The sequence below is a fragment of the Pithys albifrons genome, chromosome 6 (assembly GCF_047495875.1).
Source record: "Pithys albifrons albifrons isolate INPA30051 chromosome 6, PitAlb_v1, whole genome shotgun sequence".
Lineage (NCBI taxonomy): Eukaryota > Metazoa > Chordata > Aves > Passeriformes > Thamnophilidae > Pithys > Pithys albifrons.
The window spans coordinates 57,540,791-57,560,858 of NC_092463.1; the positions used below are offsets into that span (position 1 = coordinate 57,540,791).

The window sequence follows — 20,068 nt, forward strand, 5'->3', positions numbered from 1 at the left end:
TGCTAAGACAAATAAATTGCATCTTTGAAGATGTGACTGTAATCCAGCTAAGTCAATAAGCAAACAACATAAACTACCTTTCCCTTTCCACAGATGACCACTACTAGAATACGACACTGATAATCCCTTTATCTTTCTTGTTTCCTCTCCAATTTTAATTCAAAATACTCTCCTCTCTTGCTTCAGCTTTCACACTTTGTTTCTCAATTTTAGCCAAGGTATAAATTTACATGTGTGTGTGATATATGAAGATGGGCTCTGAACTGCTGAAATCATTTTCTGCAGATTTGCTGTTTCTTTCAGAAAGGTGCAGTGTACCTCCATCTGACTCATGTGCTATTTTTTTAATGACATAACTGAGTTCTTTTAAATATAATCCTTAATTGGATATAATGGAAAACTCAAATATTACAAACAGACAGAACAGTAACACTCACATTTTAGGAACTGTGAGAATTACAGATACACATACCTTGAATAGCTGGAGGACATATAATCAGTGCCTGTTGGAAAACATCACTGCAGCCAAACTGAGCAGTTCCTGCCTGCAGTGGGATCCCTTGGTGCAAAACGGAATGGGCAGATGCCGTCAGTGCCTGTGGGAACAGAGTCAATACAGGCAACGTTATTGTAACTGTGAATCTAAACATCTCACACACTTGTCCCACCGCTTTGTATAATAAGTAACTAATTCAACTTACAAAACGGAAAATTTCAACTACATTTCACAGGAAGCCATTCCATTTGGCCACTGGAGGGCATCGTAATACAGCACTGGCAGTTCGTGCCTTAATTTGAAACGTGCTGAATTCTACACGGTTGGTTTAAGAAAACATTAGGAAAAAATGAGAGTAAAACACAGATGATTTTGTCACTTAACAGATATTCTTTCCTTTAATTATTAAATTAATTAGGAAAACTGCATTAACTGAACTTATGATTAAAAAAAAATTAATTAAAAACCCCCACAACCACAAAACATTGTTTTTACCTGACTTCTTACTGGCCCAATTTTGGTAAAGTTCGCAGTCAGGTTGGCTGCACTGCCTGAGGCAACTGATCTCATAAGTGATGTTTTATTGCGATTGCTTAAGTCATACAGATTTGATCTGCATTTGCAAATATCCATGATATGAAAACAGGACTTCACTCTAGCAAAACCAGAAAATAAGTTGCTTTAATCACAATCTCATGTTAAAGGTGTAAAACAATTCCCCAGAGCAAGGAAAAAAAATTAGTTCAAAGCCCACATTTTCCAGTTTCACAGAATGGCACCACACACAGAAACAGGAAAAAGAAACACTGCTGTTACTATGGTCACATCAAACCTCTGTAATGCCTGTTTTAAAATCAAGAAAAATACTGCTATTTCCTTCTCCTTCCATCTAACACCACTTTCTAACAACTGGAACAGGAAGGATAGCAAATTAAATGGGTGGAAATCCTGCTCTTTCAGTGGAATGCTTGCACTTCAGGAAATCCACAGGGAAATACACCACTCCAGAACTGCAAGAAAACTTCGAATATATTCCACATTCATCAATACATAAAAGAAAGTACTGAGATGTAAACCTCAAGAGGAAATTCCTATCCTGGCTCTCAATGACCGATTGGAACTAGGGCTCTTCATACTTCCAAAAATCAAGCCCAATTTTCTGCCTGTTGGAATTTTAACAACAATGTATAAAAACAACTTAGAAATCTATTGCTCTAACTGTAAATTTTCAGAAAAAAAATACAGTTATTCAACCAGTTTCCTTGACCCAGTAGATGTATCTAATATTGCAAGCACTTGAAAGAATTCTCTAAGACATTACAAAGATTTTTTTCTTTCTCTGATAGCAGAAAAACAACAGTCCCATACAAATGAATTGCAACAACAGAGATTTCTGTGTTACGTACTGGTTGCTATGAGGAAAATCAAGGAGGTGCTTCATGGTAACAAAAGAATGGTTCAGGGTCTCGGTTGGAGTGATTCTTAAATCAGCATCAATAAGCAACATTTTCTTCAACAGACTGACGAATTCCCTCCTATCTGCCTTCTCCGCCAACAGGTCACTTCCTTCCAAATCCATCACCATGTTCACCTGAATTGAATAAAACAGTCACACAGAACACATGCATATTAGTTTAACTCTGTTATTGTTTTCTGCTACAAAATACTAATATTCAGCCTTTTGTTAGCTTATCTCAAAATAACTGGTGTGGAATTGGTGACTTTTCTTCTGCACCTGCCCCAGCTAAAAATCCTGAAGGTTTTATTCCCATCTGGGACTTGGAATTTAACAAGTAAGGTTTAGAATAAAGATTTTCATATGGTCTAACTCAAACTACAAAGGTAATCTTCAAAAAACCAAATTCAAACATGCATTAATGCCAACACTGCAACCAAATTTGATTATTTTCTTGGGATATGAAAAGCAATGAAAAGTTTCCTTTAATTATTGATTAGAGAGTTTAAAGCCAAGAAAAAGAGAGAAAGCAGTTGGTTTATTTTTAAAAAAATTATACTGAGAAATGTATTTTCAAGGTAACAGAATTATACTGGAAATGATACAGTTAATATAGCAGGTTCCATATGTATTCTTTGTTTTACCCATCATAATAGAGATGGTATAAGAGAAACTACACATTATACATGAAATTAAAGGGATCCCCCACCACAAGGACAAGTCCTACTGTTTAACACAAGCAACGACAAAGAAGGATCTTAATTAAAAGCCCAAAGGGCCACACATTTTCCTCAGAGCAGCAGAGAAGAATGGATATGACTGACACACAATAAATAATATTCTAAAAGGCATTTCTTTCAAAACTAGTAAAAGGCTTTAAAATCAGCATTTAATCCCACACGTTCCTTTTGCAAAGGAAGGAGGGTTTAATACTCACATGCACTATATCATCCAAACTGTTGAAAATGTACTTTCTGGCCTCTTTAGACTTCATACCTGTTTCTGCCTCGTGTTCTTCCAATGTCTCAAAAAAAAAAAAAAAAGCTGAATTTAGAAGCTGTCAATAAAAGTCACTCATAACTACAAAGCAACTTTACATATTTATTGACCTAAAAATCGCTATTGGGTTTTTTCAAATAATTAGTGTTTTAATTGAATATTTGTACAGTGCTTTGCTGGCTGCTTCCATTCGCTAAATCAAAAGTCAAAACCCACTACATTTTATATCTGACAGATCACAGTACTGGATTACAAAAGAGAGTTTGCACTTCATGCAGGAAGTGCTGAAAGCCCAGCAAAGAGCTGTTTAATGAACATCTCTGGTGTGCTTATATTTTTATATATCACAGGGTTTCTATTACTTGTATTTTACCAATTTCTTCAAACTCCAAACAGCAGCAACATCATATTACTGTAAAAAACAAAATAAACCAAAAACCAGGCAAATCTCTGTTCAACTTCTTTGGTTTTTTTTATTTTTATACTTCTATTCCTCCACATACACAACAGCTGATATAAATATTTTAAATACTGAAGTGTGAAACAAACAACTAAATCTAAACAAACAACTAAAGAGAAAGAATGAAACCACTCATCGGTGATTTATGAGCTTGTACACCACTTTCTGTTACAATCTTCCTCCTTCAACACAGACAGCACCTGTAGGCTGGTGCTGCAAGAGGCAAGGTGGGAATTCAGGGTGGGGGGAAATTAACATACAGATTACAGAAAGTTTCCAAAATTGACAAAAACTGCAAGTGATGACCATGGTTCACCCCAACACTGAAATAACCTCTGCAAGGTACCAGCTCCTGAAAACGGGGAGGGCTGTTTGCATCAGAGACTTGTTTAGGCTCTCCAATATGGAGAAGCCAGGTGTAAACTGTCACCTAAAGATCAGCTGCTGGAGCAAAGAGAATGCTGGATCCACCAGGAGGGTGTAACTGGAGAATTCTTACCCAACCCGATCCGGCGGCGCCGCGCCGGGGATTTACCGAGTTACAGTGCAGAGTTTCACAACCTGCGCTCTGAGCTCCCCACTCTTGGGCACCACAGACACGTCCTGTGCTGTAACTGCCTCCTGACTCCCTGGGCCCTCTGCTAACTCGGTGAAGTTGGACCATGGAGCAATACAATTAAAAAAAAAACCCAAAAAATTTGCATAGGAAGGGAAAGCTCTGCTTATGGCCATGGTGCAACAATGGTGGTCAGAGGGGGAAGCAAAGTGTGCAGAACACAGAAGGACATTCCTTTTAATTTTGTCTGCACTCACTGTATTGCAGCTCTCAGCCAGCAAAGACTGTTCTAGCAGGAGGTCTGAAGGAAATGAGCTGTACACAGTCATCCTAATTCCTAATCTCCTTTTTCTCCCAGGAACTTCTGATCCTGAAGCCAGTTTTGGGCAATTTTTACAGAGCAGTGTGGGCCTCAGAGACAAATTCCTTAAGTAAAGTGAAAAGCTGTAATGCAGCAAGAAGGAAAACTAAACAAAACAAACCCACTCACTTAGTACCTTTGGGGATACAAGGCTTGATCTGAAAGCAGTGCAGCCCTGCAGCAGCCACTGCATAGCCTGGCAGCTGCACCAGGTCAGCTGTTGGGAGGAAATGTGGGCATGAGCTTGGAGTGCTGCTTTTGGGGAACACAAAAATGGAAGGGATACTGTTGGTACAGAAAAATGAGAGGCGAGCAATTCAGGTCTATATAGACCCTGTAAGACTGAAGCAGCTACCAGGTAAGAATAAACAAGGCCAGAGCTGCTGTTGATTGGCAAAGGAGAAATCACTCCCCAGGAGTTCACACAGTACTTTCTCACAGGACACCAGAGATGTACCTGAAAACAGCCAGGATGAGTTCATCAAAACACTGGACTTGTAAGATATGGATTATAACCAATTGGAATTTGTAGTTTGATGGTGTGAGGTTCAATTTAGCTAACAGAATGTAGCCTTAACCCTGTATCAACCGTGTGCAGTTGACCATAAACCACAATGGCTTGTTGGGTGAAGTCCTTTTCCTCAGCATTAAATTATTTACTTTAGGGAATACAGAGCAGGAGATGCTAAAATACACAGGAGATACAGAAGGGGGATGGTGGCATTGCAGTGACTCTTGGCCTTGCTGGTTTCTCTGCTGAAAAAATAATGTGTTGTTTTCTACTGCATTATACTGTTTACCTTTAATCTCCAACTAGAATATGGTGCATCTGTTTCTCTACAGAAAAATCTTGCAGTTTTCGTTCCCATGCTTAACAACTGCTCTCCTGGCAAACCTTGAGTCTGTGAAATGTAACGAATCTGAGGAAAAATAAAACAGGAACAATAATTTATCTCTTAGTTTTTTCAAAATCTGATCCACACAGTTAAAACTTTTAATTTCATTTAAAACATGGCAAAATGAAGCACGCTCAGAGCAGCACAGTTGAACAGCTACATCTTACACAGGGGAGAAACCCAACACTGAGCACTTGGTACAGCTCTCTCGGTCTGTCAGAGAAAGCCATACATAAACAAACCTCTGAAGTGACCTATATAAGCAAGCTTTTTAGGCTGGGTCATAGAAATGAGGAAAGTGGCTGTCATTACCTCCTCAACCCCTTCAAATCCTAAATGTATTATTTTAATTCTAAACAGGCATATCAGAGAGAGTGCTTTGTTTGCATACAGAACTTTGATTAATTTCTTTTTTGCATGCTGTTATTACATAACTTGATAAAAATCCTACCCATTTCCTGCTTCCAGTGTATCAGACTTTTACATATCTGACACACCTACATTTCAAGGAAATGTTCCATGTGGGAAGGGGGTGCCTGCACAACCTCTAGGCATCCAGCAAGAGACACTGTCCCCGTCCAAGAAACTTTGCTAACGGAGTGTGATGGGAATGAGCTTTATCAGTCTTTTCCACTGAAATGATCAACATGCATTTATTCTGGAAGATGATTTGCTATGCATTTTGCATTACCTTTCTTATCGCTGATGATTGATGTATTACCTAAACTAGTTAAGTTTCAAGGCTTCAACAGAATGCTGTTGAAACATGCCATGTTTTAACTTCTGTGCATGCAACTTTAACTCACTGTACACAGGGGGAGTTATCCCTAAAGTAATACTTCTTTAAAATAAAAACTACCTTAAGAGTTGGGACAATAATTGGCAATTATTGAAAACTGAGCTTGTTGCAGACTGAGATGGGGGGAGCAGGGATTCAGCAGCCAGGGATGAAGGTCTGAGAGGAGCAAGGTCCTTCAGGGCTGAACCCTGAAGGTCCCACACAAGGGGCTTCTGGGGTCAGCCAGTCCCTGGAAAAGGTGGAGCAGCCAGGGAGTAAGAGGAAATGGAAAAAAGGGAAAAATCAAAAGGAGAGAGTGGTCAAATACACCAAACCAGAAACTGAGAGATGAGAAGATGAAGTCAATGAAAGACAGAGAACTTGAGAGTGAGGAGCACCTGAGAGAAGCAAAACTGATGGGCAATAGAGGGGAAAGACAGACATGAGGCTTCTGCTGAAAAATAAGTGACTGACCCAAGTGGGAAGGAACTAAATGCAATCCTGCCAACTTTGGGTATTTGGAATCCTCCACAATTCTCTACCTCAGGGAGTAAAGAGAATCCCATTCTGACCAGAAATGTTTCTAGATCATTTATAAAGACTGAAAAATTAGTGAGAGAAAGACAGTGAATTAATTCAAAAATTTATCAGTTGACTCCCTGTGCCTGTTTCTAATGAGTAGTAAAGCTCAGAAGACACAGCTATTTCCCCCTGGGAAGTACAGCAGTTACTGGCTCTAATCACAAATGAATATAAGAACTCAGAGCTCCCTTCCCAGGGCTAGTGGGATGGTTGCTACACAGCAGGAGGACAGGGGGAAATGCAGCAGAAGGCCCTTGCCTGTTCATGTCCTCAGTGACACACACCATGCAGCAGGAGGAAAGGAATTTCCTTGGAAGCCACTCCTCCTACAGCTGTAGCCACGTACACTGAGAAAAACCCTGAATCCAGTTTCTCTGCAGCAACTTTGGCAGACATGCTGGAGCATGGAAGGGAATTGCTGGGGGTGCAGAGGAGGTTTCAGCCCCTCTTCCACCATGAGGGTTATTAACTCATGCTTCCAGCAAACATGAATGATATGCCACTCTAACTAAAAGTCTTTTAACCTCAGTATTCACTTGTAAAGGAAGCAGAGAATCTCATGGGCACCAAGACTCCTTGCTAATCCATGTAGTCCTTTGTATGAAGCACAGCACTTGGGAAGGTGGCTGGCACTGGTGACAATGCTTTTTACTTGCACTCTCCGACAGGATCTAGATGGGATCTGTCTGGCTCAACCTAGATCTTGTCTGCCTAAAACTGAGATAAGTTAAGACAAGGAGCACTACAAGGCAAGCACTCTGTGCTCACTACTAAACTGCCTTCACCTGCCTGGGTTCTGTACATGACAACCTGTCTGCGGTGTAGTGGGGTAAAAAAGGCTTTTTCTTTTCAAATGAGACTCCATATTATTCTGAAAAAACATCCTCAGCCTCATGAGGCTGAGCTTTATGCTGCTACTGCTCCCTGTGCAGGAGTCAGAGGCTCACAGCTACATAAGCGAGTTGGCACAGGTTAATTAATAGCCTGGGCTGCTGCCATCATGACAGATCACAAGTTAATTTGAGGAAAGAATGGGACACAGGCAGGTTTTCCACACTCAAACCCCAACTTCACCACAAGTGACTGTGCAAAGCAGCACTGCACATCCAGAAGCAGCATCTGCCTCTGTGTGTGATCAAGATCAGAAGACCATGAACTGGGCTTGCCCACAGCAGCATCCCTTTTAACAGCTATTTACAGCAGTGCAGGGTTCAAAAGGGGAAGTAATCCTGGGAATTACATATTTTGCATGTTTTTTAATCTTCTCCTGCATTTTCTTTCAAAATAAGAGGTAAATAAATTTGCCAAATTCTTTGAAATTTTTGAGGCAGTATTACAGATTCTTTCCAAAAAACAAACGCGTTCCCTTTATCCTTAAAAAGAAGAGTGAATTATATGGTTGTTAGATGTTTCCTCTTTTATTTTCCATTTTAAAAGCAAAAAGGTCTTCTAAATGCTTCAAAGCATCAACCCACATTCCCCCTCACAGCTCACTTTCTACGTGTGAAATGCTGCATTTTGTGTAAATTAAGTAAACCGAAATACAAAACGTTACCAAAATCAATGAAGAGTTAATATATTCCCCTGACAAGAGTTTTAACAAACAAATTTCTGGGAAGGTAGGTCTGATCTGTAAGCACAGGGAGGCAAAAGCCCACTAGATGATCAGGACTTGAATAACCTAAACATCCTGCTGGAGGGAACTGCCCCTAATCTCAATGGTGAATCACAGATGTAGAACTCAACAAGAAGCCAGTGGGGTTTTCATGAAATGTCTTTATTTTCAAAATTCAAAACCAGGTGGGGGATAGTCAGGATGCCAATTACATTTCTTCCAAATTCCACATTAGGCTAGAAAATTGAAGACTTCTCTGAGTGTTTAAAATAGAAGATGATCTGCATCTCATTACAAACCACGTGGGTTCTTTTACAGTCAGTTCACTAATGCTGATGGTGGTGTCAGCAGCTGAGAACTCCAACGAGGCAAAGGCACAGCTTGGAGAGCTCCAAGCTCTACCACTGCATATCTATACCACTATTCCAACAGTCGATTCTCCTTCCTCATCAAGTACAGGCTCTCAAAACTTTGAGCTTTGCTGGGTTTCCAGAAAGCATCAGAGAGTATTCAGAAGACAATTAATGCTGACATCTGAATAGACATTCCAGAGTCAGCCCCATTCATTATGTTCATGGCAAGTGAGAGATGACAATGCAGTCATAGTAGCTGCAAACTTTGGTTTCCATCAGAAAAAGCAGCTTCAATACCAACATCTATTTTGTAAGATGGAGATAGGAGGACAAATTGAAAGTTAATTCAAAAAAGCAGCACAATATACAGTCTGATTTAGAAACAGGAATTATGTTTCTAGGACAATCAATAAGACTAAATAAAAAGCATTGAACAGACTTGAAGAAATGCTACATAATAGGGGATATTATTAACATTCACAATTCTGGATTTAATGATTTCAAATACTTAAGTTGAAGAAGGTGTGCATATGCTTGTGAAATTTATTCTACTACCTGGTCATATTCCAGTGCTCCTGGGTAGAGTGGCCATCCAAGAAACAGCTCTGCAATCACACACCCCAAGGACCACATGTCTATGGCTTCACAAAACGGCAATCCCAGTATGATCTCGGGGGCTCTGCAAATTAAACATGGTTACTGCATTTTCTCCTTGGGGAAAACAGGTAATTCAACAATCCAACATGATAAAAAAAGAAAATCTGTTCTTTGATAACACAGGCTATAATAAAATCATAGCATCAGAAATTGAATTTTTCTTTATCTAGATCCTCCCGTAACATTTTGCTGCCCCAACATGTTTTCTTCCTACAAGTATCAGTTTTCTTATGTACATGAAAGTAACTGATATGCCTGAAAAACAGAATGTCCCTGATTCAACATTTTTCCCTTTCCTCCCCTATATCTCAGTTGATTCATCCACTCAGTGTTCTATGTCTTTAACTACATTCTAAACACAGTACACTCTTTTATCTCAAATAAAAAATGTACTAAAAGTTTTAGCAGAAAATCCACATGCTCACTTCCCAACTGGACAGTATACGTAAAGCTATGTAAAATATCAATTTAATTACATAACTGCAAATCCCTTAATGTACTCAAATCAGCTCAGTGTGATCAATTTTTAAATCGCTTAAATGAAAATATTGCACTTGCTAAACAGAGCAGGTGTTATTTTTCACCTAACACAAATGTGAATTATTTAACCAACAGCATCTGAATTTATTTCTGCACTCAAGAACCAGAAAAATTGGTATTGACACAGCTGCTAAAGAGCCTTTTAACATTTCTGTTCATGTGGAACCAACTCAAGTATTTCACAAATATCCACTTTCATTGCATTTGTTCTGTTAAAACCTTTCCTCCCAGCTCATTCAAGCTTTTAACAAAAGGAAAAGGAATTAATTTTTATCTGCATTTGAATATAGAAAGACGCCTGGAGATGTAAAGTATTATTTAAATCATCACACTATACAGGGATCTACTTTCGAAGCAGACAATCTGCTGTTATAGCTCGGTGTGTCAGAGAAGAGTGGGAAGGTGGTTAAAACCAACAGAGTAATTCCCACTGCAGCCAGGCAGATCAGGAGCATCCAACGGACCAGGTGACGTGATCTCTCACCCGTGTAAAAACTTAGAAACTTTATTCTTCAGCACATCCTGGTGTAGTCTGTTGACATTCCACATACAAGCCAGACTCTCTGATCAGAGTAAATTCCTACATATCTTTTGCTTCTCTGACATTCATCTTCATCGAAATATTCTTTAAACCACTGATTTGGGAACTGGATTGGTAACAAATTCCTATTCTACACTGGGACAGAGAAGCTGTTTTGTATCTATACAGCAGACCAAGAGCTGAAGCCTCTCCATCCCTCTGCACAAGGGGTAGCTGGCAGAAGCTGTGCATGCCACACTCCAAGGATGCATGTTCACCACGAGGGGAAGGACTCCTGATGCTCTGCCCATCTCTGACCAGCGAAGCTGCTCAGGCTTCTGCTACAGGGAGAATCCAAGACCTTCCAGAGATAAGAAAGTCTATGGGACAGGATATTCTATTAAATATTTATGTACTTTCCACTCATGCTAGCACTTCAGTTCTTCCCCTCCTCGTCTCAAAGCATTTCAGATGCGATTATAAGAAGAATAAATCTTGTCACACTGGCAGTGAAACTGGAGAGGCTCAGTTTTCCACTGCCTCCAAAGATTTGGTTACAATAAACTTCTGGGGATCAAACCCACATATTTTTGTAAGAAGAGATCATGACACTGCAGTATTGACTACTTTCGTTATCCAAGGAATAAATTCAGTATCTCTGGATGCCACAAGACTAGAAATAGCAGCAAGAACCGTCTGCCTTCACCCGCTGGCTGCATGCCAGTCTGCCTATGGCTGTCACAGATCTCTGTTAAAATACACTTCCTTTTGTTGTATAATGTTACAGCCCTGAATAGTTAATGAATATACACACAGCCTATGGATACAGGGGCTTTAACAAATGCTTCTGCTAAAATAGGCTCTTAAAACCTCTTACGTTTACTCAATGGTTAATATGGGCCCATATAAAAATAGCCACAGTCGGTCGGTCGCTCATCTCTTTTGAGGGACAGGATTGCAAATAATTGAAGGATAGATACAATGCCAAAAAATGAAGGAAAAAAACCCCAACAGAAATGGGGGAATGTTTACTGTATTTCAAAATGTAGTTATCTGGTAGTTTTTCACGGGTAACAAGCAAAGCACTAATAAGTCTAAGTAAAAGGGATGTATTTCAGGAGAGGCAAGACCTGTGCTCCTCACTTCCCAACACCTGACCTACCATGCTGAAAGGAAGAGAAATAAAAGTCCTGAGCAGGGCTACCTGCACCACAACCACAGTACAGGGAACAAAAACCATTCTCAGCATAGCCTGGGGGGAGGAAGATGAAGAGCTGCTGTTCTTTTGCGTTCAACGTGTCCTACCATGGTTCATGTCAGTCCTTAAAATGGAGCAACTCTTTCACAGCAAACACAGTTACAGGAAACCTGTAACTGTGTTTGATTATGTTTAAATTGGTCTTAACCAGCTCAAACATTTTTGATACAGTAAAGTTTGTTAATGTCAGGCTCGAAGCACCTGCTTCTGTTTCTCCTCCTTTTAAACTTCTTGTTAAAATCTATCTGGAGAACTGGGGAGAAGAGTTGTAAAGTTGAGGGAGTCATTCTTCGATTTTCATTTTTAAGAAGCTCTGTCCTCATACAAGAAGTATTTTTTATGCAGCTTAAAATGAAGGCATTCCCTTTCCTAACCACAACCAGAGACATCGGAGTGGTAGGAAGTCCAGATGTTCCAGCAGTCATTGTAACATCAGATTACTCAAACAGCTACACAGACACACATCCCTGTCTGGTTTTTACTACAGATTCCAAGCTGTTCAGTGCACCAGAAGCTACCACAGTCCCCAGCTCCGTAAACAGCATCTGTTATCCCATATCAAGACATCAACAAGGAGAACACCAGAATTTTCTGAACTTCTTAAGGACATTCCAAAGCTAGATTTTACAGAGAAAACATCTATTTCCTTCTTATCAATGTTAATTCAACAGTAATTAAAAACTTTATCAGAAAACTCCATTTAGAATTTAAAATGCAATGTTACTACACTGGAAAGATTCACTTTATGAAGTGAACAATTCCTAGATACACATCTGAAAACCTCCTTTCTCACTTGACACAGCACTGCTCAGACTTTTCAATTGGAAATAACTAAAAATATGAAAGACACAAATGAATATTTGCTTCAGAGTCTTGTTTGAATAGTCACATTTCTATTTATTACCTCACAGATCAAGAATACATATACTATTACATAGGTTTTTGTAAGCCTATGAGGAAAGAAACCATACAATTTGTTCCATTAACTTGCTCAAACCAGAATATTTCATGAAGTAGTTTAGCTTCAGCCTGTTAGCCATCTTGGAATGAAGCAACAAAACAAACAAATTTGAAGAAAAGTTAAATAGTTCCTTGAGGGAGAAGTTAAAAAACAAACAAAAAAAAAAAACCAAAAAACCAAAACACATAACCCGACCCCAAGCAAAAACTAAAACGAAAAATCAAAACTTTAACATAGCAACAGAAAAGTTTTTCCATCCTTTACACTGGAGGAACAAAGAATGAAGAGCAAAAATTACCCATATTGAAAAGATAAGTCTTGATAGAAACTGTAAGAAGTCCAGCCATTTCAAATGATCATTACCTAGAAATCCTTGGTTATAATCCAATTTAGCAGAGAAGATCCATGAAAAAGCTAAAATCTAACAGTTAATGTACATAATAACAACTGAAGAACAGCATTAAACAATAAAAGCAGCAGCTTCCCAGAACCACTCATTTTATGGAAGAGCCCATTGAATGCAGGAATAATTTCTCAAATATGTTCCCAGTGAAGGTCCTATAACATAATCACACTGCACATACCCCTCACATACCAAGGAAATGAGACTAAAGACTGAGCCATTTTTACTCTATTTCTCTCCTGGCAGTACTTGAGGTCAATGTATCTGCTGTCAATCACTTGCCATGGCTTATGTACTGACCACCAGGCTGCTGCTCTGCAGACACGTGAGGAGGACAGAAATAGCCTTCCTCTTCTCATGTCTCCCACTCCTTTCAATGTATCTGTGTGAATTCTTCCCAAGACCAAAACCTTCACTCCCCACCCATCCCAATTTCCATAGTACTGGTCTCTTCTCCCAGGCACTCAGCAATAGGACAAGGGAGCACGGGCTCAAGCTCTGCCAGGGGAAATTGAAGTTGGAGAGCAGAAAAAAATTCTTTCCAGGGAGAGTAATCAGGCATTGGAATGGCCTGCCCAGAGAGGGGGTGGATTCCCCATCCCTGGAGGTTTTTAACCTGTTGGCCGTGGCACCGAGTGCCATGATCTGGTAAAGGGACTGGACTTGGACAACGGGATGGACTTGATGATCTCAGAGGTCTTTTCCCACCCAATCAATCCTAGGATTCTATGGTGCTACTTCCATTCCCCAGGTGGTATTGCCTGCTCCAAAGATGCTGGACACCAAGAATGTTGGCATATCCTTGGCAGTGTCAGCTCTTTGCAGAAAAATTCTTTCTAAACAGGCATATAATCCTCACCAAGCTATTTTAAGTCTGCAATTTCAAACATACTGAGTAAGTATTTTAATACTGGTTCTCCATAAATTTGGGGTTCTGTACATTCATATAGTGAAGGTAAATGGAGACAATGTTTCTAATATGAGCATTTTACATAAAATTTATACTCTTTTCATATAGAATCATAGAATCAGTTGGGTTGGAAGAGACCTCAGATCATCAAGTCAAACCCTTAATCCAACCCCACGTTGACTGCTAGATCCTGGCCACATCCAGGAGTGCCACATCCAGTCTCACCTTAAAAACCTCCAGGGATGGGGAATCCACTCCCTCTCTGGGCAGGCCATTCCAATGCCTGATTACTCTCTCTGGAAAGAATTTCCTTCTGATATCCAACCTAAACCTCCCCTGGCAGAGCTTAAGCCCGTGCCCTCTTGTCCTACTGTTGGTTGCCTGAGAGAAGGGACCAACCCCCACCTGGCTACAACATCCTTTCAGGTGGTTGTAGAGAGTGCTGAGGTCACCTCTGAGCCTTCTCTTCTCCAGGCTAAACACCCCCAGCTCCCTCAGCCTCTCCCCACAGGACTTGTGCTCCAGTCCCTTCACCAGCCTTGTTGCTCTTCTCTGGACCTCAATACCTTTCCTGAACTGAGGGCCAAACTTTACAACCCCTGTTTACCACTGTTCATGCTGACAATGCCTAATAATTATCTGCTCTGGATATGACACGCTGTTATCATTATAAGAAATACTCATGCAAGGAGATCATCAAACGGGTAGGATTTTATTAATTAATGACCTGGTCAAAGTCATGCTACGGAGAACTCACATAAATGAACCCAATTTGCAAGAGTTAAAGTCAAACCAGACACCAGCCTGAGAGTAACACTTCTTTCCCCCCACCACCCTCACCAGCAGAATGCAAGCATGTACTTTCTGAGAGGAATAACCAGTGGGTTGAGAGATGGATAATTCTTCTAAACAAAGGAGGTCTAAGAGGAGGATCAGATGTAATGAGTAAGTCAGTGAGAGATGGCAATGGGCATTCTGAAGAGTGTTCTCATATACAACTCATTCTCTTCAGCTACCAATCTTTATCATGAACATGGAGGAATGCAAACCTTTCTCAAGCTCTGCAGCAACACAGGAAAGACTCTGGGCAAGAGGGATCCATATCAAGGTGGCAATACTCAAAAAAACTCACAGGGAAGCACAGTTCACTACTCTGAAGGATGAAATGGGAAGGAACCATGTAATGACAAAACCTGTGAATGATGAAGGGTATATAGAACAGTTGGCTCTATAGTGCAGTCATGGTGGTCGTCAGAAGGAATTTCAAATATGCAATTAGGTCAACACAACAACAGGAAGTAGAGCATAGATGGTGTATAGTAAACCATAGTGAAAATTAATGTACAATAATATTAATTAATTAGCCATAAATTAACCAACTTTTCAATGAAAAATCTAGACAACTTTACAGATTACTCGAGAAAAATATTTTACAATTGGGAGCAAAAATAATCAGGATATCAGTATTTATATTTAAAGGATAAAGACATATCAATAAATATTATGCCTTATATAAAACTAGTGATATTCCCTCACCTTGAATAGTGTGTGTTCACTTTTGAATTCTGTGTTCAGTTTTGGTCACCCCCATCTGAAAAAGGATACATCAAATAGAAAAGACGCAGAAAAGAACAATATAAATTAAAGACTTCAAGAGACTTGGGCACAAGAAGAAACCCTGTTTAGAACTATAAAGCTTCTGGAAAGAATGAATGATCAGTAACATTACTCAAATTATATAATAAATAAGGGAAGAGAAGCAGCCAGATGTTTCTAATGCCCTGCCTCACTACAGGAGCCCAAGGAATCCCCCACCCACTTTGAGATAAAGACTGATGTAAATATAGAAGTCTTTTATTTTTAAGCCAGAATTCAATTACCCTTGGAATCATAGTCCACTGTTGAGATAAAAAAACATTAGGAGTAGTTAAGAATGGATTGACAGAAGAATACCCACAATGGCTCTCGATTGCACAGTAGGGTTCATATCCACATGGAATAAAATCAGTCATCAGTTGTGTAGAGATGTAAGAAACTTGCACCACAAGCCACTGAAGTGCAAACTTATGCTATGGTAAACTTTCTCCAGCAACAAAATTCCAGAATACACAGACCACTCATCTGAGAACATATCAGGGTATCTCATTTCCTACACATTAAAATCACTGCTGTTGCATAAATATAAAACATGCCCAAGCAAATCCCCTGACCTGAAGTACAAGCTTCCCTCTAGTCTTCTAGTCTCTACGATATTCCTCATAGTCAGAGCAATTTTTACTTGTAATGTCATTTTGTTAAAGAATTATATCAATAACGTTTACAGAAGTCTTAAAAAAAAGTCATTACAGATGAAAAAAAGTCCCTCAAGTGAACTTCTAAAGAACACTTGTATAGTTGAGTTGTGTCTTGCTTTTAAGCCAGTTGAGATGTGGGAATGCAGATTGGTCGTGTCATGTGTTAATGTACATTTGATCCTTGAAATGCAAGTGTGGTACATGATGCCAGACAAGGAGCCTTCCTCTCTATCCTTTGAGAGGAATGCTGCTGCAAATCTGTAATGCAAAACTGAATTACAGATTTACATTCACATTCCTGGCTTTTGTACAGGTCTCCAGGGTTCTTTTAATTCTTCTATGATTAGGCATTGAGAAGTACATAACTAGCGAATTCTGACTAGGGAGGGTGCCTGTTTTTAAACTCTATGAACGCAAGAGGATTTAAACTGAAAGCAAAAATGTAAGTGCTCAGACACAGACCCAGGAAATATTAATTAAGCTGGACAGGAGTATCTGTGTCTCTGAGGTAGCAGGAAAGAATCAATCCCACCATGCTCTGCAATTTAAGGCTCTGCCACTACGTATTACAAAACACAGTGAGAACAAGTATGTTCAGGATGATGTGAGAAGTTACCCCCTCATTCCTAATTTCACTCCTCCTTTGAAGGAGTTTGGTGCACTGCCAGAGCCTGTAAGTATCTCCTGTAAATCTCCAAGGCCATGGTATTGCTGTGGAAGGGCTCACAGGAATTCTCATTTCCTGGGAGGAAAAATTCATTTTGGCATAATAAAACATTTCCATAGAACTGTGCATGTTCAATACCTAAAGAAGACCTATTTCACATCACAGCCTTCCAGTGAGATACAGATAGATAGATAGATAGATAGATAGATAGATAGATAGATAGATAGATATAAAACATACAAGACTGACATACGGCTGCCAGTTTAACATTGAACCCTGATCTGCCCTGGAGATTTAAAATTCTTTATATAGAAAGTGGCCCAAATATGCAACTATTTACAAAAAGAAACAACCACTGCAAAAAAAAATCATTAGAACAGAGGGCTCATAACTGAATGGGGAGAAGATAAAACAAGAAATTAAATGAGACAAATAAATAAACCTTGGGTAATTTCACTAAAAAATACAAAATTACAAACAAATTATCCTAGCAGTCTTTCCTGATACTGAAAAAGAATTTTGTTTTGAAAGAGCAAGCACAAATTTTAGTCTAATAACCCTTCTCTTACCACTTAACATAAATACTAAAGATAATCATTATTTAGTTATTCCTTTTTGATTTTTTCAAATGAGTGTAAGTGATTTCAGCAGACTCTTTTCCACTTACTCACTCTCTCTGATGGAATGAAAAGTTGATTTTATTAAAAACAGAAGATGTTTATGCTTCTGCCTTTTCATGATTTTGATTCTCTTGAAAAAGACTTACCAAGTGATTTATTTATGTACTTGATATGTTAAGCAGTTTTTAAATTCTAAGAAAATTACGCAAAGTAGACACTGATGTAGCAAGAGAATAAAGAAAATCATGTACAGAGAAACTCTTCAGATGCTTTCTTGGTAAATAAAGTCTGCTATTTTAATACACTTACATTTTGGATAGCAAAGTGTCAATATTTAAAGCATCAAACGAGGTTACTTACCAATAAGTGCATTTTGACAACACCCTTTGTGCCCTTCTGCTTGTATGATTTACTCTCAACTGTGAGAACACTCTGCAGTCCTTTGTCCTTGAAGGAATCAAAGGTTGCAAGAGAAGGTCACACAGACATTCCCTCTGCCCTCACCTGCAGCCAGGAACATCTGGGAGGACCTGGACACCCTTTCTTCTGTAGTTTGCAGTCAGATTAACTTCCTGAGCTGAACCAACAGCCTACACATCTAATTTAACAAGATGGTGTCTGTCATATGGTGTGATGTTCCTGATATACCTCCCTATATGCTACAAACACCTTCAGTGGTTTTTCCTTGTCTTCTTTTCTTTCTTTTTATTGGGGTGGGACAGGGGGAAGGGTGGAAAGGGAAAAGAAGCAATCCCCAGAAAATATCTAAAATCTTGTACAAAGATTTTGAACAAAACCAAACCCTAAAATGAGCTGGTGAAGTGTCCAGATTATTTCTGAAGAAAATCTGACTTGAAATGGTCTTGCTTGGAATTGTGGTGGAAGGCAGGGTAAGTACAAGTAGCTGTGGAAGACCAAGCAGTGGGGCTGGTGGCAACAACAAACTGGGGAGATGGTCCAACACTGACAATGATTTCCAGCTCTGAAGGAGCACAAGAGAAGAGTGACAACAGCACAGGGTGGGACTTTTCAAGGCCTCACAAACCAGACATGGTACAACTTAATTCCCCCCACCCTTTATTTAGTTGTTGTTGATTCTGAGGGAATAACAACCTCTAACTCTCTAAGGGTCTGCATGGACTTGCAGTGCCCAAACACATCAGCTGAAGAACAGGCAGGGAGTGTCTACAAATGAGTAACAAGCACGGAAACGTTTGCTTGCAGCATCCTTGTCAAGAATGACAAGACCTTTAAGTCAGTTTTGGGCAAAGGCTTCTTATGCTTCCTGATGACAAATCCTACATCTGGTCTGAGGCAAAGTCATGGTGGTCCTCAGGACACACAGAGACAGATCCCACCTCAAAAACCCCACCAGACACAAGGCAATGGGAAGAGGAATTAGTTTCCAACATGACTGACTAGCATGAGGGTCTCTCTTATTAGCAGAGCTCAGGTAAAATGCCAGAGAAGGCAAGGATAGCAAGGATATTGCTCTAATGTCAGGAATCATATGAATCAGAAAATATTACGTTGCTTTAACTAACTGTTAAGAAAACAAAACAAAACAAAAAAAAAAAACAGAAAAAACCCAAGCAAAAACACCAAACAAAAACAACAACAAAGAACAAACAACAACAAAAAAACCTAACAAAACCCCAATGTTTTATACAGTATTGCAATAAGGTCTGCATAGTCTATTATCCTGACTTGCAGCCTGAAGGTTATTGACAATATACAACCCTGCCCTCAAAAAAAAAAATCAGTCAAAAGCAAAAAAGAAAAAAAAAGAATTTGTAATCTTAGAAAAATAGCTGTATTTCCATCACAGACATTTACACAGTGATACTGGGTTATAAAAGCATTTTCAAGTCAAGAATTGAACATGAACAGGACATCAGAATAAATAAGACAATAGGCTTGTTAAAGTTGATTTAATTTTAAAAGACAAACAAGCAAAAGACTTTTAGGAGAAACGAATATTTTAAGAAAATTGTATTCCATCAACAGCAACATGTGAGCACTTGGAAGTCTAATATTCAAGCACACACAATTTAAAAAGTGGAGTCTAGCAAAATATCATGTATTGATGTCACAGCTTCATACTGGAGATTCATGTTCTGTTCACTAAACAAATGGAACACCAGAATCCATTTCACTTTGGATATTCCCCTATGTCAAGTGTTATGCAGAAACTTAATACCTATGTCAGCTGTTAAATTTAAAACAAAAAGCTAAAAAAAAAAGAAATATTACAAGAAAGTTATGACAGAAAACCTACAGAGCAGCAACTGGGGTAGATGAGTTAACACACATGAAATTAAATAGGTGTTCTCAAGGTTACACTAGTAGAGACTTCCAGTGAATATTTTTAAACACCTCTGGGTCCTAAATTCACTGCTGGATTCATATCCCACAGATACACATCTGGCTCAGTGTTCAGTGGGGATCTGTTGCTTCCATAGAACAAGGCAGAAAAATACACCCAACATTCCTTACACAGCAACATTCAACAACTTTAATTTTAATTTGAACTCTGCTGGAGTAATGTATGATGCTCTGGCAAATGAACCAACTGGCTGACATGGCGAGTTTTTCCCCGACAAATTTCTATGATTAGACCCCTGGAGTAAATATGACACCAGCAGAAAAAGCCACATCCTTACCCACAGCTTGGTGAGCCCAGTAA

General features: G+C 39.3%; 1 protein-coding gene across 4 annotated transcripts in view; it reads right to left on the bottom strand.

Moving 5' to 3' along the window:
* HIPK3 (homeodomain interacting protein kinase 3) overlaps positions 1-20,068 on the bottom strand; it is a 73,863-nt gene that overhangs the window by 14,441 nt on the left and 39,354 nt on the right. For all 4 annotated transcript variants that reach the window (XM_071559043.1, XM_071559039.1, XM_071559040.1 and 1 more), the window contains exons 3-8: positions 9,108-9,231; positions 5,129-5,248; positions 2,890-2,976; positions 1,903-2,087; positions 992-1,151; positions 473-596 (exon numbers count right to left, since the gene is read on the bottom strand). In XM_071559043.1, the coding sequence (XP_071415144.1) occupies positions 473-596; positions 992-1,151; positions 1,903-2,087; positions 2,890-2,976; positions 5,129-5,248; positions 9,108-9,231 (800 nt within the window). The remainder of the gene's footprint in view (positions 1-472; positions 597-991; positions 1,152-1,902; positions 2,088-2,889; positions 2,977-5,128; positions 5,249-9,107; positions 9,232-20,068) is intronic.